Genomic DNA, 24,159 nt, shown 5'->3' on the forward strand with positions numbered 1-24,159 from the left:
GAAAAAGGGAGAGAATCAGAGAGAAGCTTCTCTCCTCGGCTGTTCCCGCGAGCATCCTTTAGGAGCTTTTCCAAGCTATCAGAAAGGGTCAAACATAGTGTCTGTAAGACGACAGATAAGAGAAACAATGAAAACTATGCCTTTGTCCCTTACTTCTGAAAGAACTCCAAAGATGGAACATTCTGACGAAATAACAGGTATCTTCTCAAGCATCTTTGCTATTTGGAGGTCAGTGCTATGGAGGAGGGCATGGCAACCCACTCCAGTATTCTTGCCTGGAGAACCCCATGGTCAGAGGAGCCTGGCAGGCTACAGTCCATGGGGTCGCAAAGAGTCGGACGTGACTGAGCGCACATGCTCAGTGCTAAGCATTTTACCTGTATTGGCTCATTTAATCCTCACAATCATCACCCAGTAAGATAAACGCTCATTTTGTTCCCATTTCTCACATGAAAAAACAGTCCTAAAAAATCTAAGTGACTTGCCCTTGCCTAAGGATGCATCCCTGGTAGAGAGTGGAACTAGGACATGATCCTAGCTGCCTGACTCCAAAAGCCTTGTTCTAAACCACAATCTTTCCATCAACAAAATTATTTTCCTCATTGTATTTAAGGAAAAAGAGAAAAGGTACTAACATTGCATAGGCTATTTAATCACAAATCTTCTGAAAGAAGTCTGTGTTTTCCAGATGTTATCTTGAAAGAGATGGTCAAACCTGTCCTTTGAATCAAAAGCAAATACTTTCTTACAACGCATGAGAAATTAAGAGATGAACTTTTGCAACTGCTTAAATATCCATGAGCCCATCATCTAAATTTTGAATTACGATTCGTGAATGGAGATCAGTAATTCAACCAACTAATGAATTACTCCTCAAAGTTTATTTTATAACTGCATACATTTCCATCTTTGCCTTTTACTTGATAATTGAATTAACAATAAATAAACTGAGGTGAAGCTGGTTTAGTGAAAACAATGTAGAAGTCCCTAATGAAGCTTATGCCTGTTGGGGGATAAATTCATATCAAAAATTCAAAAATAATATAGTAAAACTGAACTTTGAAGGGGTGGAGAGGTCTTTCTTTTGCTTTAAATCATTTAAATTAAATGTAATGAAAAGTGATCAGAGTGCTTATTTTTACTTTGTTTTGTGGGAAATTGTGCTGGGAAAGTGGATCTATTGTGCACAAAGGATGTTGGCTTTCTGCTGCAACCACCAGGCAGGTTGAGTTGAGAAACAATTAGCTCAGTCAGCAAGCCTTTGAATCTGATTAAGCCAGGAAGTGGTCACTCCCCACGACAGGGCAGAATGAAGGGAATGAAGGCGGTGGCCCACAACAAGGAATGATCTCTCTGTCCCTGTCTGAAGTATTAGAATTTACTGTGTCAAATCTATGTCGAGGATTATTTCACTCCATTTTGTTATTATCTCACTAAAAACAAATATAATCTTGTTTCCAAGTGGATCAACAGTCCACATGTGTCATGGCTACTGTCTCTTAGAAACTTCTGTTTATCGAGGCCTGACATACTCTCATGTTTTGGTAACGAGACGTCTTTGAGACCCAGAACCCAAGTCACAGAGGAAAATGCAGCCTTTATACCAGTCTGCTGGCTGGATTCTCATCACTCTGGGGGCCCTCAGTGTATTCTCTGGAGTTATTGCTTTCTTCCCAGTCTTTTCCTGCAAGTTTTGGTTCACAGGATGGAGTGTCTGGATTGCTTGTCCCATCTGGAATGGAGTTTTGGTAGGAAAATATTTAATATTAATGTTTTTATTACATATGTTGAGAGAATAAAGGAAAGAGGGATGAGAATGATACATCTTTTAAAGTTTTTCAACAACATGAAGACATAAAAATTCTACAGAAAATCAGATTGTACCTTAGAACATTGATTTCTATTAGTTATCTTTTAAAATACACATTTTTCTTAATGTCATTTAATCATGTATACAGTATATCAGGTGGTACTAGTGGTAAACCTGCCTGTCAATGCAGGAGACGTAAGAGATGTTGGTTCAGTCTCTGGGTTGGGAAGATTCCCTGAAGGAGGGCATGGCAGCCCATTCCAGTATTCTTGCCTGGATAATCCCATGGACAGAAGAGCCTGGTGGGCTTCAGTCCGCGAGGTTGCAAAGAGTTGGACATGGCTGAAGTGACTTAGCATGCACACACACACACAGTATATCAGATATACTATAATGAAATGCTGTTCTCTCAAAACTTAATTTGACTCTTCTCACCTTGACATTCTGAGAAATCTATCTTTCAAAATTTGAGTTTAGAAAAAAAATACAAACCATGAAAAATAGTTTTTAAATGAAGAACAGAGTAAAATAATTTTCTGGCAAATACTTTTATTAGAAACACTAAGGTGTGTTTATGTGACCAAGAAGTTTGCAAGCCCAAAATCTTAGTTCTCCCATCATTTTCTTTGAACAAAACTGTTTGCACTGAAAATAACTGAAGAAGTTGGGTGATGGGCTTCACTAGCTTCATATGTTGCCAAACCTGCATGTGCCAGATACATGTGGATACTAAGCAAGTGCTCAATGTCTTGCTGTTAAATGGTCTCACAGATGAACAATGATACTGGTACCTCAGCTTCCTGGGTCAAAGAAACAAACACACGTAGCCTTGAAGTAGGTGGCCACCATGGTGGCATGATTGAAGAGGAGTTGTAGAGGCCTGAACATTCAACAAATCCTTCTCTCATTGTTTCCCGGGATGCCTGCCTGATATTCATTATTGGAAACTAGATAATTTGATTTTGAAACTTGTTGATCTTATGAAGTTTTCTCTTACAATATAGCCACTGTTGAGAGGGGCAATATCTTGTCCTTTTTCTAAGATTTTTTTCATGTGGACCATTTCTAAAGTCTTTATTGAATTTGTTACAATATTCGTTTTATGGTTTTTTTTGTTGTTGTTTTTGTCTTTTTGGCTGTGAGGCATATAGGATCTTAGTTCCCTGACCAGGAATTGAACCCTCACCCCTCTGCACTGGAAGGGGAAGTCTTAAGGGAATTCCCTTAAGTCTTTTAAAAAAATCAAACTTTAATGGAGATGCCATTTAAAAGCAAATCCCTAGGAAATATTATTTTAATTTATTTACTAAATAAATATATATTGATAGCCTACTACAAGCTTGAGTTACAATGAAAAGGAAAATAAAGTCTTGCTATTAAAGGCACTCAGTCTAGGGGGGGTTTAATGATGGTGTGCGGATGGAGGAACACTGGATGGGAGGAGTGTGGAAATGAATGTGGAAACCACTTGATGGGATTTTTCTTTTCTTTATTTAACACATTTTTTACAACCACCACCCAAGTGTTGAACTTTTCCTCTTTCCCCCAACCCCTACCACAAACCACACAGTCATTCAAGAAAGTGTTTATTAAACATCTACTAGAATGCAGAGATGACAGTTACACTTATACAAAGGACTACCAACTTTTTCGTTAGTGACCCAGAGTAAGAAAAATATTTTACATCAAGATCTGAAATGTACATAAATAAATCTTTCAAGGGGAAAAGATAGATGTTGAAACATACATATAAGTAGATTTATAGAACAAAAGATTCACAAAAAAATACCTTAGCTTCTGTGTGAAGCAAATTCTTATATTTTCTATTCAATTTTAAAAAGAAAATTCTGACTTTACAACTAATGCAGAGTTTAACAAAACCATTATTATAGCTCAACCCTGTTTCCCCTTCTTATAAATCTTTGCTTATCCCAGCTGGGTCTATCATAATATAGTCAACAGATATTGGTGATTTGACTTAGTTCACAAGTTATTGAATATAAACTTTCTACACCAAACATCTGTTTTACTAATCATGCTTCATTTAGCTAATCAGGCCCAGAGAAATGATATGGTAGCCCAGAACTAGTCAGTGGCTTTTTTATTTTGAGAGTGACAGCATAGGGAAGTAGAGTCAGAGAGTTAGGATTTGGGAAGGTGGGCCTTGTTCAAGGCCTGACTTTGACATTCTTGGCATGTAGTCAAGAGCAGGGCACTCATTCAGCTGGTTCTTCATTGCCTTTACCTATAGACCATGGAATTTCACAGGTAGAGAGCCCATGTGAAACTGTCTAACCTAAGAGGCTCAGAGAGAATGAACACAATTTTGAACAAAGACTTCATAATAAAGAGTTCTGCCAGTTTCAAAGCCCTACAAATGCTAGTTAATACCATGCGTTTGATTTATGCCCCACTCTCTGTCTAAGCCCTTTGTTCCTAATCCCTTGCACCTGCCTCACTCTCCCAATCTGTTCCCTGATGACATGCTAAGTTCTCTATCATGTTACCTCCTGGACCTCACCTCCTATCACTCTTCTTTTAGGTCATTTCTTTCCCATCACATTCCAAGGTGTGTCTGCCTCAGGGCCTTTGCACTGCCAGTTCTCTGTCTGAAACCTTTTCTCACACAGCTTATTCCCTAACTTCCTTCAGTTCTTGGGTCAAATGTCACTTTCTCACAGATGCCCTCCCTCACTGCCATATTTAAAATTATATACCTCCCCCACATTGGTATTCTCAGTCTCTCATCATTGTCCTATTTTTCACCTGTAGCCCTTAACACCATCTAATATACAAAGTAATTGTCTTATTTGTTGTCACCTTTCCCCCCAAATGTACATTATACAAAGGGAGGATTTTTTTTTCTATTTTGTTCACTGCTGTATGTCCAACACTTAAAACAGAGTGAGTAAATATCATGCCATATATTCAGTAAATATTGCCTGATATTTGGCAGTGTTTGCCTGATATTTGCCTGAATTTGCCTGATATTGTCAGTGTTAAATGAGTGGTGAATCCCATGCTCTCCATTTTGATAGAACAAAACTCCTTATACAGTTGAACTCTGATTAGATTGCAAAGAATAAAGGTCCAGCTGATATTTATACTGAAGCAGGAAAAATACCCTCATGAGAAGGAAAGCAATAAGAAAGCTTACTCTTTCAATAAGATCTAAATTTGAAACAGTCTGATTTTTTTTTCCTAGTGAGTTTTCACAGTAAACCACAGCTCTGTCTGATCAGGGTCAATCTCAAAAGGTCTCTGACTCATCCTGCAGCCATCTCTGCCAATCACTTCTCAACTTGTGTGCAAAATTTATCTTCCTTTGGTAGAAAGATGATTTTTACACTTCAATAATATTTTCTTTTGAAAATGACTCCATATCTCTTTTGAGATTAGAAGAGAGAAAGTTTTAGAAGTCATCTATACTTTGTATTTATTTGGTGACTTTCATTCAAGGCTTTCTATTCTTCACAAATATTTCTCTTCAGACTCTCACCTCAATTTGGACAGCAACACGATAGTCAGTTTTCCTAGGATTTCTGGTGTAGGTTATTTAAAGGTATCAGCTGCTAGAAGTGTGCAGCAAGGAGATCATAGTGCCTTAAGGACTGAGCTCCACTTTAATCCTGGAAAACCTGGCCTGTAGATCAAATTCTGATGAAGAGACTGAAGTGCAGTGAATTTCAAAACAGGACCTAAAGCCTGCAGGATCCAGTGACTTGGCCAACAGTGAGCAGCAGTGCTGCACCCACAGTCCTGCTTGGAGATAGGAACTTTGGAGAAAAGCGGGGCTAGACTCATTCATGCAATCTGCAGTTTCCTCATCCATTAGAGAAGGGGCTTGATGGCACCAAATGCTCAAGACTCTTACAGCGTCAGCAGTCCTGTGATTTCCAACCAGCCAATGGTCAGTTTTCTACTTAGCTATCCTAAACTTTTTGAAGCTTAATTTGTCCAAAAATGAAATCATCTTACCGCCAAAAGCACTTATTTCTTCTTCTGACTTGGCAGTCTTTGAACTCAATTTCAAACCCTCAAATGAATTTTGACTCAATCCTTTCCTCTAGTGTTTCTCAAACTGAAATGTGCATACGAACCAACTAGCACACTTGTGGCCAGTGTGCACATGTGTGCTCAGTTGTGTCCACCTCTCTGCAGCTCCATGGACAGAGCAATGTCAGGCTCCTCCATCCATGGGATTCTCAAAGCAAGAATACTGGAGTGGGTTGCCATTTCCTTCTCCAGGGGATCTCCCTGACCCAGGGATTGAACTCGTGTCTCCTGCATCAGAGGGCAATTTCTTTACCACTGAGCCACCTGGGAAGCCAAATCAGCTAGAGATTTTGTTAAAAATGTTGGCTCTGATTCTATGAATCTAAAGGGCAGTTGAGATTCTGCATGTCTGACAAGTTCCCAAGAGATGAGATACTACTGGTCCTTCAGACTTAGGGCAGCAACACACGAATCCAGCCCATTTCAGCCCCACTTCCGCCCCACCATGTCCAATCTACTGCCAAGTAACTTGTATTTTTCCCACGAGGCAAAATCTCTATGTTCTTTTCCTTTTTTGCTCTCACTGCGCACCCCTGCCTACCTCCTTACCACTTCCCACCCCACTCAGGTTTTATGCCTTGAAACTTTGATAGCTAAACTGTGAGAATCTGTGTGTTAGTGGATTATAAAATCAAGTTGTGGGGTAGTGAGTATTTAAACATATAGAATAAAATCAAACAGAAAAGAGTTATATCACATAATAAAGTTACATGTTATCATGTAAAAATATTTATAACTTGGCCATGATGCAATATGTGTATCTTATTATGGGTAGAGGTTTAAAGAAAAAGCTTGAAGAGCAGGATCTTATAGAGATCTCTAGGTCTTACTCCATACCTATCCAGCATGCAACAAACAGCTTATCTCTCCAAACCTCTGCTGTGTCCATCTAGTCCTGTCTTTGAAAATCTTCAGTGTTGCTTCATCATCCAAAGTTCAGATTTGTTAGCCTGGACTTTGAGGCCCTCGTCTACCTGGCCTCTTGCGGCTTTTGAGCCTGGTTTCCTACTCCTCTCTGCCAGAGACTGACCCTCTGATGGTCCGGGGTCCTCTCACCTTTTATCCCCCAAGCACGCCTGCCATGTTGCCCCCCTGTGTATATGAGGTCCCAGCTGCCTGGACTGCCTTTTCCTCTGTCTCTCCCACTGAAATCACAACCATCCTTCAAGCAATCGCCTCCATCAGCGATTGTCCCCCGGAAGTGGTATCTTGTCACCGACCTCTTCTCACACAGAAAGCACTCACTCTTCCTGCCTAATTTTGTGGACATTCTTATGTCCTTCCTTTCACATCTGGTTGTAAATTCCGTTGAGAGTTGGGGCCATGGTTTGAATAATTATTGCTTGGTGAGCTTGCTTTTCTTATTTAGCTTCTCTGTGCCTCAGTTAAAAACTAGAAAACGATTTACCTCCTAGGGTCATTCGTTGTGAGGATTAAATGAATTAACGCTTGTAAAGTGTTTGGTAGAGTGCCTGGTATCCAGTAAGTGCACAATAAATTCTCAATGTTATTATCGTCATTCCATCAGCATAGTGCCTATCATGAACCAGTACCCCCAAAATAGATGTCTGTAAGTGAATAAATTAACCCATATTATAAGGATTCCTCTAAAAGTTTCTATTTCTGCTGTGAAGCTCTCTGCTTCCTTCAATTCATCTGCTTCTGGGAACTGCATCCTTACTGGGGCCATTTAAAGATTTAGTGGGAGGGTTCACAATTAGCAGGCAGAATGTGAGCAGCAACTTTTGCCAGACCCAAGTAATGTCCCTCAAGCTGCTCCCAGAGAACAAGTCCACAGCCAGACAAGAAGGCAGAGGGTGCAGGTCTGGGTCACCCTCTGCACTCACACCCTCCTCAACCATAGCCTCCCCTCTGCCCTTCCTCACAAGCTGGCTGCTCCTCTCTGCCCAATTCTTCACCTCTCAGAACTTCACCATTTCCTTTTCCCAACTGACTTCTCTTCCCTATTTGCAAATCTCTCCTTCTTAATTCTTTTCCCTTTCCCTATCTAAAAATATTTTTTTTTAATGAGAGGAGGCAAGGGGAAAGCCCGTGACTCTCGGGGGAACACCCTCACTCCATGTCCCACCCACAGCCAGGCACCAAGAGAGTTGGGTGTGCTTGCGTCCTGAGTCACCATCCTCAGGGTGGATTGAACAAGTTACTGAATGGCATTCATACACCAACCTCCCCCATGAAAGATCTTTTTCAAAGTTTTGTGTAAACAAAGCAAAATTCAAGCTGGCAGCTACAACAGAAATAACAGGCAGCTGAGATTCTGCAGGATTTTTCAACTTTTGAAAGGAAAGAAACAGTTTGTGCCAACGTAGCTAAGCCCATCTAGAATGTAAGCATCTGATAATGTCAGTTATCTACTGGGACTTCAATCAGGAGAGGTGTCTCCTTTGCTTTTATTTCATTTGCTTTAGAGTTTCTCCTGCGTGGAGGAGTGACATGTCAGTTGAGCGCTTTGCCTCTGAAAGCAGAGATTGGCCCCAGGCTTAGCATCAGTGCTACAGTTGCTCTTAATAATTCTCCTGTTTTGTTGTACTATTTATGCTGGCTCAACCTCCATAGGGTCGCTTGGAAACTTTCCTCTTGCAGAATCAAGCCCAACCTCGTTTGACTACAGATGGTTCTGTTTTTATCCATGGGAGTTTAATGGGATGATGATGCCAAATCTGGAATTTCAGGCTTAGCTACAATGAGAAGTTTTGTGTGAGTATATGTATGTGTGCTTCCCCCCTCACTCTCAAATTCTCTAAATCCAATATTCAAAATAGAATATGCCAGGAAAATGAAAAGCTGCTTCTCAAAACAATAAATATACCAGACCTGGAGCTACAAAAAAGTAACATCCCACAAAACCATTTTGGTAAAAGGTCTGATTTTTTTCTCCTTAAATTTGTTGATGCTATACACACAGTGAAGTTTATTTCTCTGTCAAAACCCTAAATTGTAACTATTTTTAGTCCTGTCCTCATTCTATATCTTATTTCGGGCACATCTCTTTCTGGTTTTCTCTCTCAACCCCAAAACATTCCTTGCACAGGGACAAATTATTTATGGGTTGGGAATAAGCAATTTCTGGATTCAGTGGCCACAAAGGTCTCCATCAGACCCAATGCCAAATCAAAGATGAGTCCAGAATTTTTCCCCACTATCTGTTTCTCAATTCTGATGACACCATTCCCTCCTTTGTTGAACTATTTTCATTCTGCATTTGGGAACTTTTTCTTCAACGGAGACTGTTAAAAAAAATCTCTTAAAAGTTGGACACCACTGCCCCTAGAACCATAAATGCCCCATCATGCATTTATTCTAATGATAATTTTTATTACTTGAAAAATAGAGATCATGGATTTGTATCCCACCAGCAGGGTAAGCCTGCAAAATCTCTGAAGAAAGCAAACAGTAAAAGATATGCTGCTACTGGGAGGGTTTGTCCGGGTGGGTGTGGGTAGGTTGAGGGGTGGGGTGGGGAGGAGGTTTTGTGACACATTTCCACTCCAGTTCCTCCTGTTTGTAATTTTAGCAATTTGTGAGAGAGATGAACAATAGACAGTTAACCAAAATAAAACATATGGCAAGGGTTATAAAGCCAAGCTTTTATTGCAGTGACATCTTACAGTAGTAAAGGTTATAATTGTGATGGCAATGGCAAGATAGAAAATTTAAAAATGAGCCTGTGTGAATCGTGTCTTTGTGACACTGATGGCTTCTTTTCCTCATTGGCATCACTTATGAGGAGGCAATCAAAGCCATAAAACCATTTAGCTATCTGCAATTCCTTCCAGTTCATGATAAAGTTGTCAAACTGTGAAGCAGATTGAACTCTTTCCAGAGGTACCTTCTCTCATGGATGTTATTTTACCATGTTCCTTTTCCAGGCCATCACAACTGGTATCCTCCTACTGTTGGCTCACAAAGAGTGGACACAGAGATACCTGGTAAATATATAGATGTCAAGTAAAGTGGTAGAGTAAGTTTGAAGCTTAAATCTCTACTAGTTCAGGATAGAACACAAAGAATGTGATTTCTGATTAAAACTGAATTTTGTCTAATTTATGCCTTATGATGATGCATTTCAATAAAACACTGTTTTAAATGACTAATTTTTATCTGATACCTGCTCCAAGCATTTTCTACAAGTTACTGTGATTATGGCATTTAAGTATTGCATTAATAGTTTGGGAAGAACAGAACCTGTGTTAGTCTTCCTGAATTACATTTTGCAAAAATGGATCTATAGTCTTGTCTGTTTTAATGATTCATTTCCAAGTTCTCAATTCCTGTTTGGGATCTCTTTCCAATATCTCTACTGCCTCTCCCATAAAAAGGATAAAAAGTCTACTTCTTGCATTTCAACAGTATAGAGTCAAGTACAGAATGACTACCTTGAGCAGATTATAGCTCCTCTTCCCATGGCCACAGCAGGGCTTCTGAAACTTTATGTGTGAGTTACCTGGGGATCTGGTTAAAATGCAGATTCTGACTCAGAAGATCTGCAAGAGACTGAGATTCTCCATTTCTAATAAGCTCCCAGAGGGTGTCAGTTCTGGACCATGGACCACATCCTAAATAACCAAGTCCTAGAATAAGGCAGGGATTCTGTTCACTCATTTCTGTTTTTTCCACCCTAGACTGGTTCTCAACATGTGATAGGAGATAAATAAATGTTTCTTGAATGGACTTGATTTCATTTCTGCCCCAGTGGGTTGATATGTTATTCTCCCGTATTGAAGGGTCAAGAGGAAAACAAAAGGACCTAAAGAGGTGGCTGGAACCCATTTCTCCTTCATTTCGCAGTAGGAAAGATTAACAGGCAGCCTCTCTTTTTCCCTCGTGTTGCTAAGAAGCTTCTAAAAAATCGAGCTCCCAAAGTAATAATCTGTTTATGTTTTATTTTCAGTGGGAAGCTAGTTTCACCTCTGTGATTCTGAGCATGATGGGATGCCCACTTCATTTTACAGTAGCCTTGGTTTCTGCTCTCCTCGGCCCGTACTGCTTCTACGCACTTTCAGGGATTGCAGGGATCAATTACCTTGGTTATGCAGTTGCTTTTCCTTTTCCGTATGCAAAATTCCCATCAGTCTGTGTGGACCCGCCACACTATGAAGAGTACCACCTGACACTGCAAGCCCTTGACCTGTGCCTGAGCTTTGCCATGCTCTGTGTGTCCCTGACGGCCTTCATCACACTTTCTGCAAGACTTATCCAGAAGGGACATGTCAATGTAAGTTTCCAGAACAGGGCAGACACTTCTTGTGCCATTTTAAATGCTAACATGGAAAGTTTGGTATAGTAATACTTGATCTGTCTCTCTTACTTACCTGTGTATCTTGTATAACCCAAAATTTCCCCCTCTTTCTACTTCTACCCCAGCCAAGAGACTGATTTACATCAACATCAGATTCAACTTTCTTTTTCCAAAAGGGCTGATAATAATATTAATGATATGATAATAGAAATATAAACTGAATATTTAGTATGTGTCCATTTCACAGATAGTAAACGGAGGCTAAAGAGTTTACATGACTTGTCCAGCTTATCACACAGCTTAGTGGATAGTAAGACCAGATTCAGACCTCAGAGCTATTTCTCTTCATTAGGCCAGATTTACCCTGGGCTCCCTCATCACCACCCTGTATCCTCTGCTCCTCTGCCAGACCTTTAAGATGCAAGGCTTTGGCTTCCTTGAGGATTAGAGTGGGTTGATTGGAAGAACAGCACAAGGGATTTCTGGTTCAAAATTCCTGTGGTTGACACTGAGTCCCTCTTTTGTAGGTTGAACAGCCTATCCCTAAAAAGAGATATTTCCCACTACAGACTGTTACACTGGCCTTATGATTCAAGTTAGGATTATATCAGGGTCAAGTAAATTTGGGTTATGTTAGCCAATTTTTTTCCAGTTTCATCCTATCAACACCAACCAGTAAAGCTGGAAGACAAGAATTTGGCACTCTCGATGCCTTTTGTGGTCAGTCTTGTCCTCTTCAACTTCTTCATAAATCTGCAAAGGAAATCCTGTACATTCTTAGGAACAGAGTTGATTTTACAAGCAACTCTCTGAGAAACAAGGCAAGCAGACCAAAATCACCACCCCCACTGTACTGCCGGAGCAGTTTAGTATTTGAGATCCCTCCCTTGTGGTGAATGATCTAACTTTCTAGAGTCGTTTGTTAAAAGGAACATATGCCTAGGAGAACCACCCATTAAAGAGTTGACAGTCATAACCCCTTCACATGGGTGGCTAATCAGACATCTGGCTATCATTTTAGGCATAACCCCCACAACACTGAGGTTTAACCTGGAGTGGAGGATAGGGAGAAAAGAATGAAAAAAATATATGCAGAGCTTGGTAAGCCAGCCCCATGGAAACCCAACAGTGAGACCACCTAAAGTCCCTGGAGAGAGAGAAAATTAATTGAAAGCAGAGAAAGAGTCTGTGACTTCACAGATTTTTGCCTTTGCCCATCTTGCTCAGAGCAGTTCCTAGGTGTGTGGTTTCTGCCCTGAGTTTAGGACCCAGTAGAACTGCAACATGTTACTCAAAGGGGTTCAATGGCATCAGAATCACCCAGGGTTCTTGTGAAACGAGGTTTCAGAATCCTTTCCAGGTCCTTTCACACCACATCAGAAATTCTGGGGTTGGAGGCAGGGAATGTGCATTTTTAACACACGTCCCAAGAGATTCTGATGAAAATTCTCTTCCTAGCACAAGCTTTACTTAATATCACTTCTGAACAGAATTTCAGTTATACAATTTACATAAAATGGAGTACTCGTGTGGTTGAGGGTTCTAGATAACTTTAATAAGCCTGTCTCTGGTGAATGTTCTTGGATGACTTAATGCCACTTAATCTGTAGGGGTGGAAAATCACATTTCATTAGCAAGGATGAGCGGCTGACATAATGGGATATGATGTCCTGTATTAATAAATACACCACTGTTGCCCCGAGCCCAAAAGAAATATGTGGAGCCTGAACAAACCTTTGTTATCAAGCAGAAATCTCAGCTACATTAGGTACAATTTTCAGCAGTAGAATAAATGGATTGTTTATCAAAATTCTAGAAAACAGACAACTTTTTTAGAAGGAAAGGTGGATCATTTGTTGGGATACAGAATTCTACATAGTGACTCTACTTTTAAAGAATCTTCATGTAGTTGTGTTGTTAGATTCCCTAAATGCTGAACTGGATAAGTAATAGCTTTTCCAGGGCCCAATTCTAGAGAAGAGCAATCTTACTGTCTCCCATTTTTTACGGACATTAATCTCATCATGGGAGCTCCACACTCATGACCTCATGGAAACTTCTCCCAAATGACTTATTGCAAATTACCATCACAGTGTGGAGATTAGGGTCTCAACATATGGATTGGGGAGGGGAGAGACATAAAGAGTTGGTAACATCTTACTGAAGGTCACAAAGTGCTGGTGTATGAGCATGCAGTTAATTGGTACCCAACTAAAGTCAGAGGAAGAAATGCTTGAAAGAGGTGTGAAGGGTTTGATGATTTTGACAAACACAAAAGCATGGTGTAAGTGCTACAGACTAAATATTTGTGCATGTGCACGCATGCTAAGTCGCTTCGGTCATTTCTGACTCGTGACTGTGGACTCTAGCCTGCCAAGCTCCTCTGTCCAAGGAGTTCTCCAGGCAAGAGTACTGGGGTGGGTTGCCATATTCATCTCCAATGTTATCACCCCCAAATTCTAAGCCCTAACCCCTACTGTGATGGTATTAAGAGGTGTGGGCCTTTGAGCAGTAATTAGATTTGGATGAGGTCATGACGGTCATCAGAGACTCTGTGATGGGGTTAGTGCCCATAGAAAATGAAAAGACCAGTCCTTTTTCTCTCTTCCGCAAAACAGTATACAGCAAGAAGGGGGACCATCTACAAACTAGGAAGTGGGCTCCCACCAGACACTGAATCTGTTGACACCTTGATCTTGGAAGTCCAGCTGCCAAAACTGTAACAAATATCTGTGGCTTAAGCCATCCATTATCTGGTTGTGTGTTATAGCAGTCCAGGCTGACCAAGACAGTGAGTCCTTCCAAATTTGTAGGGCCTCGTGGGAAGGGGTGGAGCTGGAAAAAGACTGAGAGTCCCCTGCTTGCGTGGCTCCATACAACACACTAAAGTGATCCTGTGGGCTTAGCACTCAATGCATGGGGCAAATGAGCATCACATAAAATTTAAGTTGAAAAACTAACATGCAAAACAACCATAGCTGAAATTGTCTACATTCTTGGTTCAGTAAGTAATCAAGTGATGAGAAAGGAAAGAATTGGGATGCCAGACACACTGCAGCTGTCCCCTACAGCTACTCTGCCCCTCCTCCATGGAATGGAATGGCTTCATTTGTTTTCCTTTCATTATTCATTGTTATGTTTGGGGTTGTTTTTTTTAATGAAAGGGGGAAAGAAAATATTTTCCCCTTATCATGTGATAAGATGGTTTTATTTTTTATTTTTTTTTGAATTGAGAAATATTTGGCATAAAAGGTGTAGGTAAACCCTTTAAATGCAATTTAAAACATTGGGGACAGATTATAAGTGGACGACTTTCCTTTCTTCAAACTAAAGGCAGATTAGCAGCAATATACTGGTTCCTAATCTTCCAGCAAACCTACTCTGCATCCTTAGCAATAGAAACGTGTTTTGAAACAAGTTCATCTATAACTCTATTCTAAAGGTCTGAGGTTCCATGTTGGGCTATATAGCAAGGTCTTTCTGGTGCCTCTGGGAACTAATCCCTTTGGGTAGATCCAGTAAAACTGAAGCAGGATCATGCAACTGTAAGAATGCACTGTATTTCTTCCTCGTAAATTCTATCGTGTGGTCTTCTCAAATTGGTCAGTAGAAAAATCAGAATCTAGAAAAAGAATCACAACTCGGGGCATCACTATTCCTTTTATCTCATAATTTTGTTTGGAATAATAATAGTAGTTACATAAAACTGGGGAATAGAAGAATAACTGTAGGTGCTATTTATTGGGCAGTTACTGTTCATCAGGCACTTTGCTTACTGTATTCCTCACAACACTCCAAAGCTCACTGAACTCATTTCACAGACGAGGATGTCGAGGTATTCATGTCAGATCAGGGTTCTCTCCCAGGGCTTGCAGGGCCTGGAGGCCAGGCTCCTTGCTACTGTATCATACCTCTTAGGTGGTGTATCTCCAGTTTTACATACTCCAAGTGACTTGGCATAATCATGCTTTTCATGGACAATTTTTCTTATGTTATTCACAGACCAAAATTAACTCATATTTTAGAAATGGAAGTATTTTTCCCAGGATATTTTCTTTCTATTTAATCAGTGGGACCATACCAAAGGTGATAGCAACTTACTAAGAGAGGAAATGAGACTGAAGTGTCCATTGTAATGTATTAAAATACGCCTGATATTTTGTCAAAGAGGGAGCAATAGGTGGGGAGGGGTTAGCAACCAGAGAACTGCTTTCTGTTGAATTTTACTTTATATATTGTTTTGAGTTCAACATATTTTCCTTTTAACATGCAGTCAGTTGAAACATCTAATAAAAAATATCCTAATAGGCTTTCTCCCTTGTTACTTACTCTCACTCTAAAATATTATTGTGAATACATTTTTAACAAATTTTAAATGTCATAGTTTTCAAAATTAGAAATAGATTTAAAAGAAAGAAGAAATTTTTATTTCATAACAGGGCAGAAACTTCAGTAGAAATCAGAAGCCTCCATTCCCTATAATCATGTAAATTCAGTTTTCAACAAAGCAAACTCAATTTCTGCTAGTGAATATTTCAGAATGACTGTAATGGTGCTAATCTATGAATACAAAGCCGTTTAGGATTGCAACATTGTTGGTTGGACACTTTAAATTTTATTAATTGGAGGGAATACTTGACAGCTATTATTGGATGCCTGAGACCCCTCTTCAAAGGAAAGAAGGGAGAGAAAGAGAGGAAGTAATGAGGGGGAAACATAATGGAGGCTTTGGGAGGTGAGGAACCAATCCGGACATTATGACACTTCCTCTCCTGACAACTGTACCGTACCTCTCAAGTGTTTCTCTACTCTGTCCTCTTTTCTCTATACCAACCGTGGGGACCCTGGTTTGGCTCCTGTATTCTCTCACTCAGACTTCTTCACTTCCAATCTCTTTCTTAAAAAGTATCCTCCACACAGGCTCTAGAATGAACTCTCAAGTTCAGATCTGTTTGTATCATTCCCCTGCTTTCCCCTTCACACTCCTTCACATGACATCATGTGTACTCAGCTCCTCTCTGAGCACGTGAGTTCCTTAAGTTCCAGGGACTAAGGTGAGCAAGAAAGCTGAGTCTGGGAGTGTGAGAATCAAAAGAGGGAGAGAAGCAGGTTGCAATACTAAATGTCATTTTTTATGTCCTCTAGCCATAGCGAAAATCTTACTTAAACCTACAGCAGGAGAATTTTAAATGTAAAGACAATTTACATGTCATGGGGAAATTTACTATGGTCATGGAATCCAAGAAGAATCTCCAGAAACGAACACAATAGAAAAGTAGATTTGAATTCCCTGCTGTACTCCATGGGGTCACAAAGAGTCGGACCCCATGCTCCCCAACCAAGGAGCAGTGGCTTACTGGAGAATTGCTTTCAATATTAGGCTACACACAGAATCTGATATATACTGTTTAAGTCAAACAGTTTGAAGGGTAATGGCTTCTTCTATCATCAACTATTTGAGCAGCCTTGAACAAATCAATATTGAACCTCTTTGAGCCTAAGTTTCCTTGTTGGTAAAATGGAGATAACACCTACCTCACATGTTGCAAAATGAAATGATATAATTAATATTAAGAGCCTTACACTGAGCATGGTATTTGACAAGTCCTCAGATGTTTGCTCTCTTCCCCTCGATTCTAATCAAATTTAAATTCTTGGCTCAGTCAAGATTTCAGAACATGCCCTTTAGCCTTCCGTAATTTTCCAAAAAACCCAAACCAGACAAAATAGCAAATGACCAAAAGAGACAATGAACAGAGAGAGTCCCCACTCCGTAGACAACCCCTGCCCACAAAAGTAATGGTTCTTCCAGACTGTTTCATGCGTATGCCAGATATTTTATGACACATATATTTCTTTTTTTATATTTCTCCGCCATCCCCTTCCACCAATATCACCAATTTTGTTCTCTCTAGTGATTCCTCTTAAATCCTTAAGTGGTACCATGATGTTGTTACTTGAATCATTCTTCACTAGGTTCCTGTGACATAAAAAAGGCTAAATTAAATGTCAGAAATGACACTCTATTTTCTTTGATAAATTGTAGAAATAAATAGTATTGTATTTTTTTCTTCCTAGGGTCAAAAGAATGGACAATAAATTTGAAGCAATGTTCCTCTTAAATTTGTCATATTTGTGACCATTATTTTGAAATATTTCTAAAATTATTTTGATCTTTAAACTTTTTCCTCTATGTTCTTATAACATAAAAATTGAAATAATTATACATTTTAGCCCTTTTGATAGTTAACCTTTTTTCTGATTTATATGCTATGATACAAAAATTGAAATTACATCATTGTTGTCATAGAATTTTAAAATTTGAAATAGAAATGGAATAAATGTGAATAAATGTTTTAAGTTCCTCTTGTTCTTTGTGTGATGTTCCGTTAAACTGTAATTTCATATTATCCAAATTAAGGAAACGCTTTTCAGCCTTTCTTCATTGCCATTACGGAAGTGATTCTAAATCTTCAAAGCACAATTGAATTGTGGGCATAATGAGAAAGGTCTCCTACAGGGGGACTATGGCCCTCCCTCCTGACCTCTCTATAGCTGGTCTTTGGCACTTAAGACAAACAGTTTAATTAATTAGAAAGGACTTTAGTTGGGCTTCTCTGGTGGCTCAGAGAGTAAAGAATCTGCCTGCAATGTGGGAGACCAGGGTTTGATTGCTGGGTCAGGAAGATTCCCTGGAGAAGGGAATGGCTACCCACTCCAGTATTCTTGGCTGGAGAATTCTATGGACAGAAGAGCCTGATGGGCTACAGTCCATGAGGTCACAAAGAGTTGGAAACAACTCAGCAACTAACATTTTTAGTAGAGGCACTGTAGACCAAATTTTCATTGACTATCCAAGATCCACATGCTCCTGACAGCTCAGCCATTTCCAAGAGGCATCTTCCATCAGCTATTGAATGATTCTAAATGTAGACGTCTTTCTTGTCTTGGCTGGAGACCTGCTTTTCACAATCTCTATGTCTTGGTCTTGCATCTGTAGCCCTTGAGAGCACAGTTCAGTGGTTCTCAAATGTGGTTCCAAGATCTGCAATATCAGCGGGGAATGTGTAATAACTGGAGAGTCTGGTGTTGGGTCCCACAGTCTATTTTAGGAAGCCCTCCTCCAGGTGATCCTGATGCACATTAAAGTTTGAGATGCACTGGTATAGTGTAGCCAAGAATGGATGCAACCTAGGTATGAAAAATACCTGGATTCAGCTCCTGGCCCTCTGTCAATTTAGGCAATAGACTCTGTTTCCTCCCTAATCAGATGAAGCTAATGGTCAAGGCTAATCCCCAGACCTGCAGAGAGAATTCAGTGATACTACATGAGTCAAGCACATAGCAGAGAACCTAACACACCCTAAGCACTCAAATTATTTTTTAAAAAGGTTTATTTATTTATTTATTTATTTATTTTTAATTGGAGGATAATTGCTTTAGAAAATTGTGTTGGTTTCTGCTATACAACAAAGTGAATCAGCTGTATGTATACATATATCTCCTCCCTTTTGATCCTCCCTCACACCCCTCTAACATTGTCATGGAGCACCAAGCCAACTTCCCTGTGCTACACAGCCGTTCCCTACCACCTATCTATTTTACACATGGTAAGCTCTCAAAATTAGTGTCAAGTGATACTGGCTTGTTCAACACAGTTATTACATGCCTTTGAATGTAAGTCTCTAAAAAGTCCATTCTTTTGAGAATGGAGAAGTACAGAAAATTTTCGACTTAACACCATAGACATAACAATGCTAAATACCTTCATTCTACAAATGAAAACTTAACATTCAGAGAGGCTAAGTGACATGTTCAAAGATACACAGCTCAATTGCTGGTGTATGGAAGCCTTTAGGGTGCTTCCCAGTGGTAGCTCTTAAATCAACACATGTTTATCTGTCACTTAATGCAGTAATAAGGTATCTAGCCCTAGGCCTGGTGATTATGCAAGTAGGGACTTCAATTTTATCAGTATATTATCTGAATTAATTTTAATATTATTTGAGCATTCCCAGCTAGTATTGGGCACCATGGCTACTTATTTGTCTACTTACATTTTGTTTTCCTATTTATATCCTATTCGGTTTTAAAAGGATTTAAGGTGACTTGGGCATTTTTAAGACTGGTGTAAATATGTTTGGACTTCCCAGGTGGCTCAGTGGTAAAGAATCTGCCTGCCAAGCAGGAGACACAGGTTCGATCCCTGGGTCAAGAAGATCCCCTGGAGGAGGAAATGGCAACCCACTTAAGTATTCTTGCCTGGGAAATCCTATGGATGGAGGAGCCTGGCAGCTACAGTCTATGGGGTCACAAAAAGTCAGACATGACTTAGCAACTAAATAACAACAATTTGGGCATTTTATCAACAGTTGGAGTTCCAGCCCCTATAGCACTAACTGTTGGATCAGTAAATCCAATAGTCACTTCCTGGAACTTTTGCAAGTGACTATCAGCAAAATGTGCACAATTCTGAGGATCCCAAATGGATACATAAGAGAAGTAGGCCAACAGTAAGTGCTTTAGGTTAACTGGAATCCCTTGTATAAACTGCTAATCAGAAACAAAGTAATATGTCCGGTTATTTCTAGCTCTTGCATGTACAAAGTACTGGGTTTTTTGCTATGCCTTTGCCTGGGGAAACTAAATGGTTAATGCTCATCATCCCATGCCCACTCCCAAAAGTTTGCTTTACAGAGTACAAAGAATAAGGCACTTTTACTTTAAACAGCCTGTTCTCAGTTTTGTGGGGCTGTTGATATTACTGGACTAGTGGCAGGCGCCAAGGCGGGAAAATAGGCTGGGTTACTTATAACTCTGAATGTGGACACATCAGCTTGTGGGAAGGAAACTATTTAAAATGGGGCTTGGGGAAAGCAAAAAAAAAAAAATCCCCTTTCCCCATATGAGATTCTTCCACAGTGTTGTCATGCAATCTTGAAAACCTCCATACAGGAGATCACTCTCATTGGATATATGCAAATTTTCTGAGATCTAGTGGTTTCCTGCCAGGGAAAAACTTACAATAACAGAGCAAGAATGCAATCTGAGCCCTTGCTCTCTGAAACCCTGAAAGAACAGAGTCGTTCTTGACAGGGCAATTTCAACCCTTGACATTCCAGGAAATAGCTTAATAATGTCATTTAGGCTGGGGTTGTAACCAATCCTAAGACACGGAGACACAAATGCAGTATGTAAAATTTTAAATATCAGTTCAGGGACCATTATTCATGTTCACACAGAGTTTAACAGAGAAGACCACCACCACAAAGCCAAAACTAAGCAAGGCTTCCTAATTAAATTTAACATTGTCCCCACTAATTTCACTCAGTATAGGAAAGGTTGCTGCCAAGAAATTACAGACACATCCTAAAGACTGTTTACTTTCCTAGGTCCTGGGCCCGTGCCATACCGAGAATGTAACACCCAAACAAAACCGTATTTCCATCATTAACATATATGCAGAAGTCACCCCCGTCCTGGAACCTCAGAGGCCTTAATGAGACATACTGGCCTTTACAGTCAATGTGTTCCATTTTTTTCTGGGTACAGTACAGCTGAAAAGGTTACAAGATTCAGGTTAAAAGTCAGGAAATGGATCAGGGCCCCACACCATGACATCATTTTCTTGCAATGCAATGAAGCAATGACATTTCCTGCAGGGAAAATGATTAGAGCTGACAAGCAGCCTTTTAGCCACAGTGCTTGCAGTGCAAGGTGTCAGGCTTGCCCCATGCCAGCTCCTGCCACCCTCCCTCCTGTTCCTTGGCTAGGGCTTCCCAGAGATCAGTGAGAGAGAGAGATCCTGGCCACTTCTGTTTAGTGACAATTCTGATATATTTACAATAAAGATGTGCTAAAACATAGTTACAAAACTTGAATTTTTTAGTTGTGACAGCATTTGATACTTTAGGCAAAAAGAATATAATTTTGCCACTTGCAAAATGATTTACAGATTTGTTTGAAAACTGGCATATAGGCAAGAGCCACCAAGGGTGACTGTGCAGGTTGGCCAGAGGCAGAGAGGGACTCAAATCTGGCTCACTCTCTTGACTATCAAACCGTGGTTGCTGGTGAGGGGCTGGATCTCCCTTTTTCAGATTCACACAAACGTCTCACAACCAGCGATAGATGTTCTGGTAGTGAACAGGACACAGTGTGAAGGAGAGTGATAAGCCAGTCTTTTGCTTTCAATCTTCAAATTCACACTTCAAGAGACAGCCTTGAAGATGTTATATCTACAGTTACAGAGACACCCATAACATCTTCAAAGATATCTCTAGAAGTGTGTATTGGAAGACCTGCCTAATTGTGAGCTCTGGGCCACATCCACCTCCTGACTGGGTCACCCAAGCACATAGGGAGTCCTTTAGGGATTTTGAACAGGTGCTTCCAATAAGTCAACACACGCAGTGTGAGGCACCATGCTTGGCGAGTGGGAGCTCTGAGCTCGAGTTCAGCCTGGCCAGGTGCTCTCGCATGCAAATTGCATAACTGTAGTGGCCTGACTGTTCCCCACATGGTAGACCCTGCTCTGGGCTCCACATGCAGACAGAACTGCTTAGAGACATGATCAAGCAAGAAGAGCTTGGGCCAGTCCCCTGGGACTCCACATCAAATTGCCCTTGCTTCTCCACATGTGGCCTTGTGATTATTTGGTTCAATAACTGAGTGTCTGCCTGGGACATGGGTTCTGGGGGTTAAGTGCCTGGTGAGTACTGCCTGGGAATAAGTGAACAAGTGCTTATTTCCCTGACTGATGATAACCATGTCCCTCTAGAAACCATAGGTCTATCCCATATACAGTGAAGTGAGGGGTCTAGCCTTATCATCTTCTGTCATTTTTCTTTTCTTTGTCTCCCTTCTCGGATCCTTCTGGGGAGATAGTGGAATCTGCCAAGCAAAGACTGCAGATGTGACAGAAAAAAAAAAAACAAAACAAACCAGATTCCTGATGCTTCTTTTGTCCATTTCAGCACAGATTAATAACACTAACTCACTTGCATGTCACTGGAGGAGAGTGAGCAGGCAAGTTTCTATTACCAAAATAGCAAACACTTCTGATTTCAGAAATGAAAAGTCCTAGAAGTAGGATGAAGTTACACATTAGAAACAATGTTTCTAGATATGATGTAGGTTTGCCAAACAGATTTAAGCTCTCTACTGCAGCTGAGTGGATAGACGTCAGAGATGCTTTGAGACACAGTTTACACAGTATTCACATCTATAAATCATTACATAGTAACTGGATGGACCTTGTAGTGACAAATGTGTTATCTCTGGAAAAATTTGCAAATATCTGAAGGGCTTATAAGGGGTTTCCCAGTAGGCAGGGTGGTTAAGAATCTGCCTGCCAGTGCAGGAGATGCGGGAGATGTGAGTTCAGTCCCTGGGTCAGTAAGATCCTCTGAAGGAGGAAATGGCAACCCACTCCAGTATTCTTGCCTGGGAAATCCCATGGACAGAGGAACCTGGCGGGCTACAGTCCATGGGGTCTCATAGCGTCAGACACGACTGAGCATGCACACATGCACGAAGGGCTCATATATTTCCCCAGGATGAGCCAAAACAAGCATAGTTGTCACACCTTTCTTTCATTATCCTGTGGGTGTTCTCTCAAATACGCGGGTCTTTGTAAATGAGTCACTGTTTCCAAGGTCTGTCAAAAGTATCGGTGGTTACAAGCCCAGGAAGCTTAACAAGCCTAGAAAAAAGTATGGAACTTTAAATTATGGGCAAGAATGTAAAATGTCCGAAATTACTGGGGTTTTAGTACTCTGCCAAATTTGCATTCTTATACTATCTGATCACTCCCTTTTGAGGACATATTATTTCCTATAGTTAAACTTATGAGGAGTAAAAGGGAATTTATTTTACTTTTGACCTATTTGTATAGTCACCAGGCCTAGAGCTGTTATTTTTGCCATTTCAGTAACCCTTCTGCTTGCCTGTACATGTTGAAAGTGTCATTTAACTTAAATACACAGATGAGGCTTGTTTAAGACTCTACCCTTTCACCTTGCTCTAGGCAGGGAAATAGATCAAAGCTTCTTGTGTTTTTTAAGGATGACCCCTTCTTTGTTCTGAACACATCTCACATCTCCTGTTTGTAGAAGCTTCTGCACAGGCTGATTTGTTTTTCTTTTCTATAAATCTACTTCTCATAAACAAGACTCTCATTGCCCATTTGGCATCCTAAAAAAGGGAATTTATCCACTGGATAGATTGTTTACCTAATCATGATGGCTTTTTAAATTCATAGTATCAAAATAGATATTTTTAGTAGAAAGAGTTGTCAGGATTGATAGGTGAAAAAAAGTGTTGGTAATTAATATGCCATAATGATGAGACTGACGTAGAACTGTGGAAAAACTCACCTGTTATCAACTTTGCCTTGATATAACCAAATGACAGAGAGGTTTTATGTATTCTATTTTTATCTTAAAGGAACCCTAATTTATTTATTAATTCATTAATTCTTTTCAGGTGAAATAAAATATAAATTAATGATGATATCATTTCATTTAGTTCACGAATTTATTGTCAATTGAGAATATGCAGGGTACTGGCCACAGGACAAGGTGTAAAGAATTGGGAAATGAAATCTCCTAGCCCACAAAAGAGAGATGAATAAGAAAATAAACACCACAAAGAAATTTTAATGGGTTCAATATTTACCAGGATAAGGACTGAAAAGAAAACTGTTTTACTTTTGCAGTCTTAAGTTTTCTCATCTATAAGACAAAGGAGTTAAAATTAGTTGTAAGGTCCTTTTAGTCCCCAAATTCTGGGGCTAAAAGAAATATATGCCAGTGTTAAAAATGAGTTTAAAGTTGCAAATACTCACAATTTGCTTTGTTTGGCAAATATCGTGAAGAAGATAAGCTCAAAGTTGAATTATTACTTCAGATAAGGAGATGGACACTAGTACAGAGATAGAGAAAAACAGGAGGAAAAATATGGAGCTTGGCTGTAAATAGGGGAATATATCTAAGTGGAAAGAGAATGAGAGGGAGCCAGAGGAGAGAGCTGT

The 24,159-nt window shown here is 40.0% G+C and overlaps 1 protein-coding gene across 1 annotated transcript; it reads left to right on the plus strand.

Moving 5' to 3' along the window:
- Nucleotides 1-1,589: 1,589 nt before the first annotated feature.
- Nucleotides 1,590-20,626, plus strand: TMEM212 (transmembrane protein 212). Its single transcript, XM_061168017.1, has 4 exons — nt 1,590-1,748; nt 9,757-9,816; nt 10,779-11,102; nt 20,519-20,626. Exons 1-4 carry the CDS (start codon nt 1,590-1,592, stop codon nt 20,624-20,626), a joined length of 651 nt encoding a protein of 216 aa, XP_061024000.1.
- Nucleotides 20,627-24,159: the final 3,533 nt, after the last annotated feature.

The sequence above is a fragment of the Dama dama genome, chromosome 19 (genome assembly GCF_033118175.1).
Source record: "Dama dama isolate Ldn47 chromosome 19, ASM3311817v1, whole genome shotgun sequence".
Lineage (NCBI taxonomy): Eukaryota > Metazoa > Chordata > Mammalia > Artiodactyla > Cervidae > Dama > Dama dama.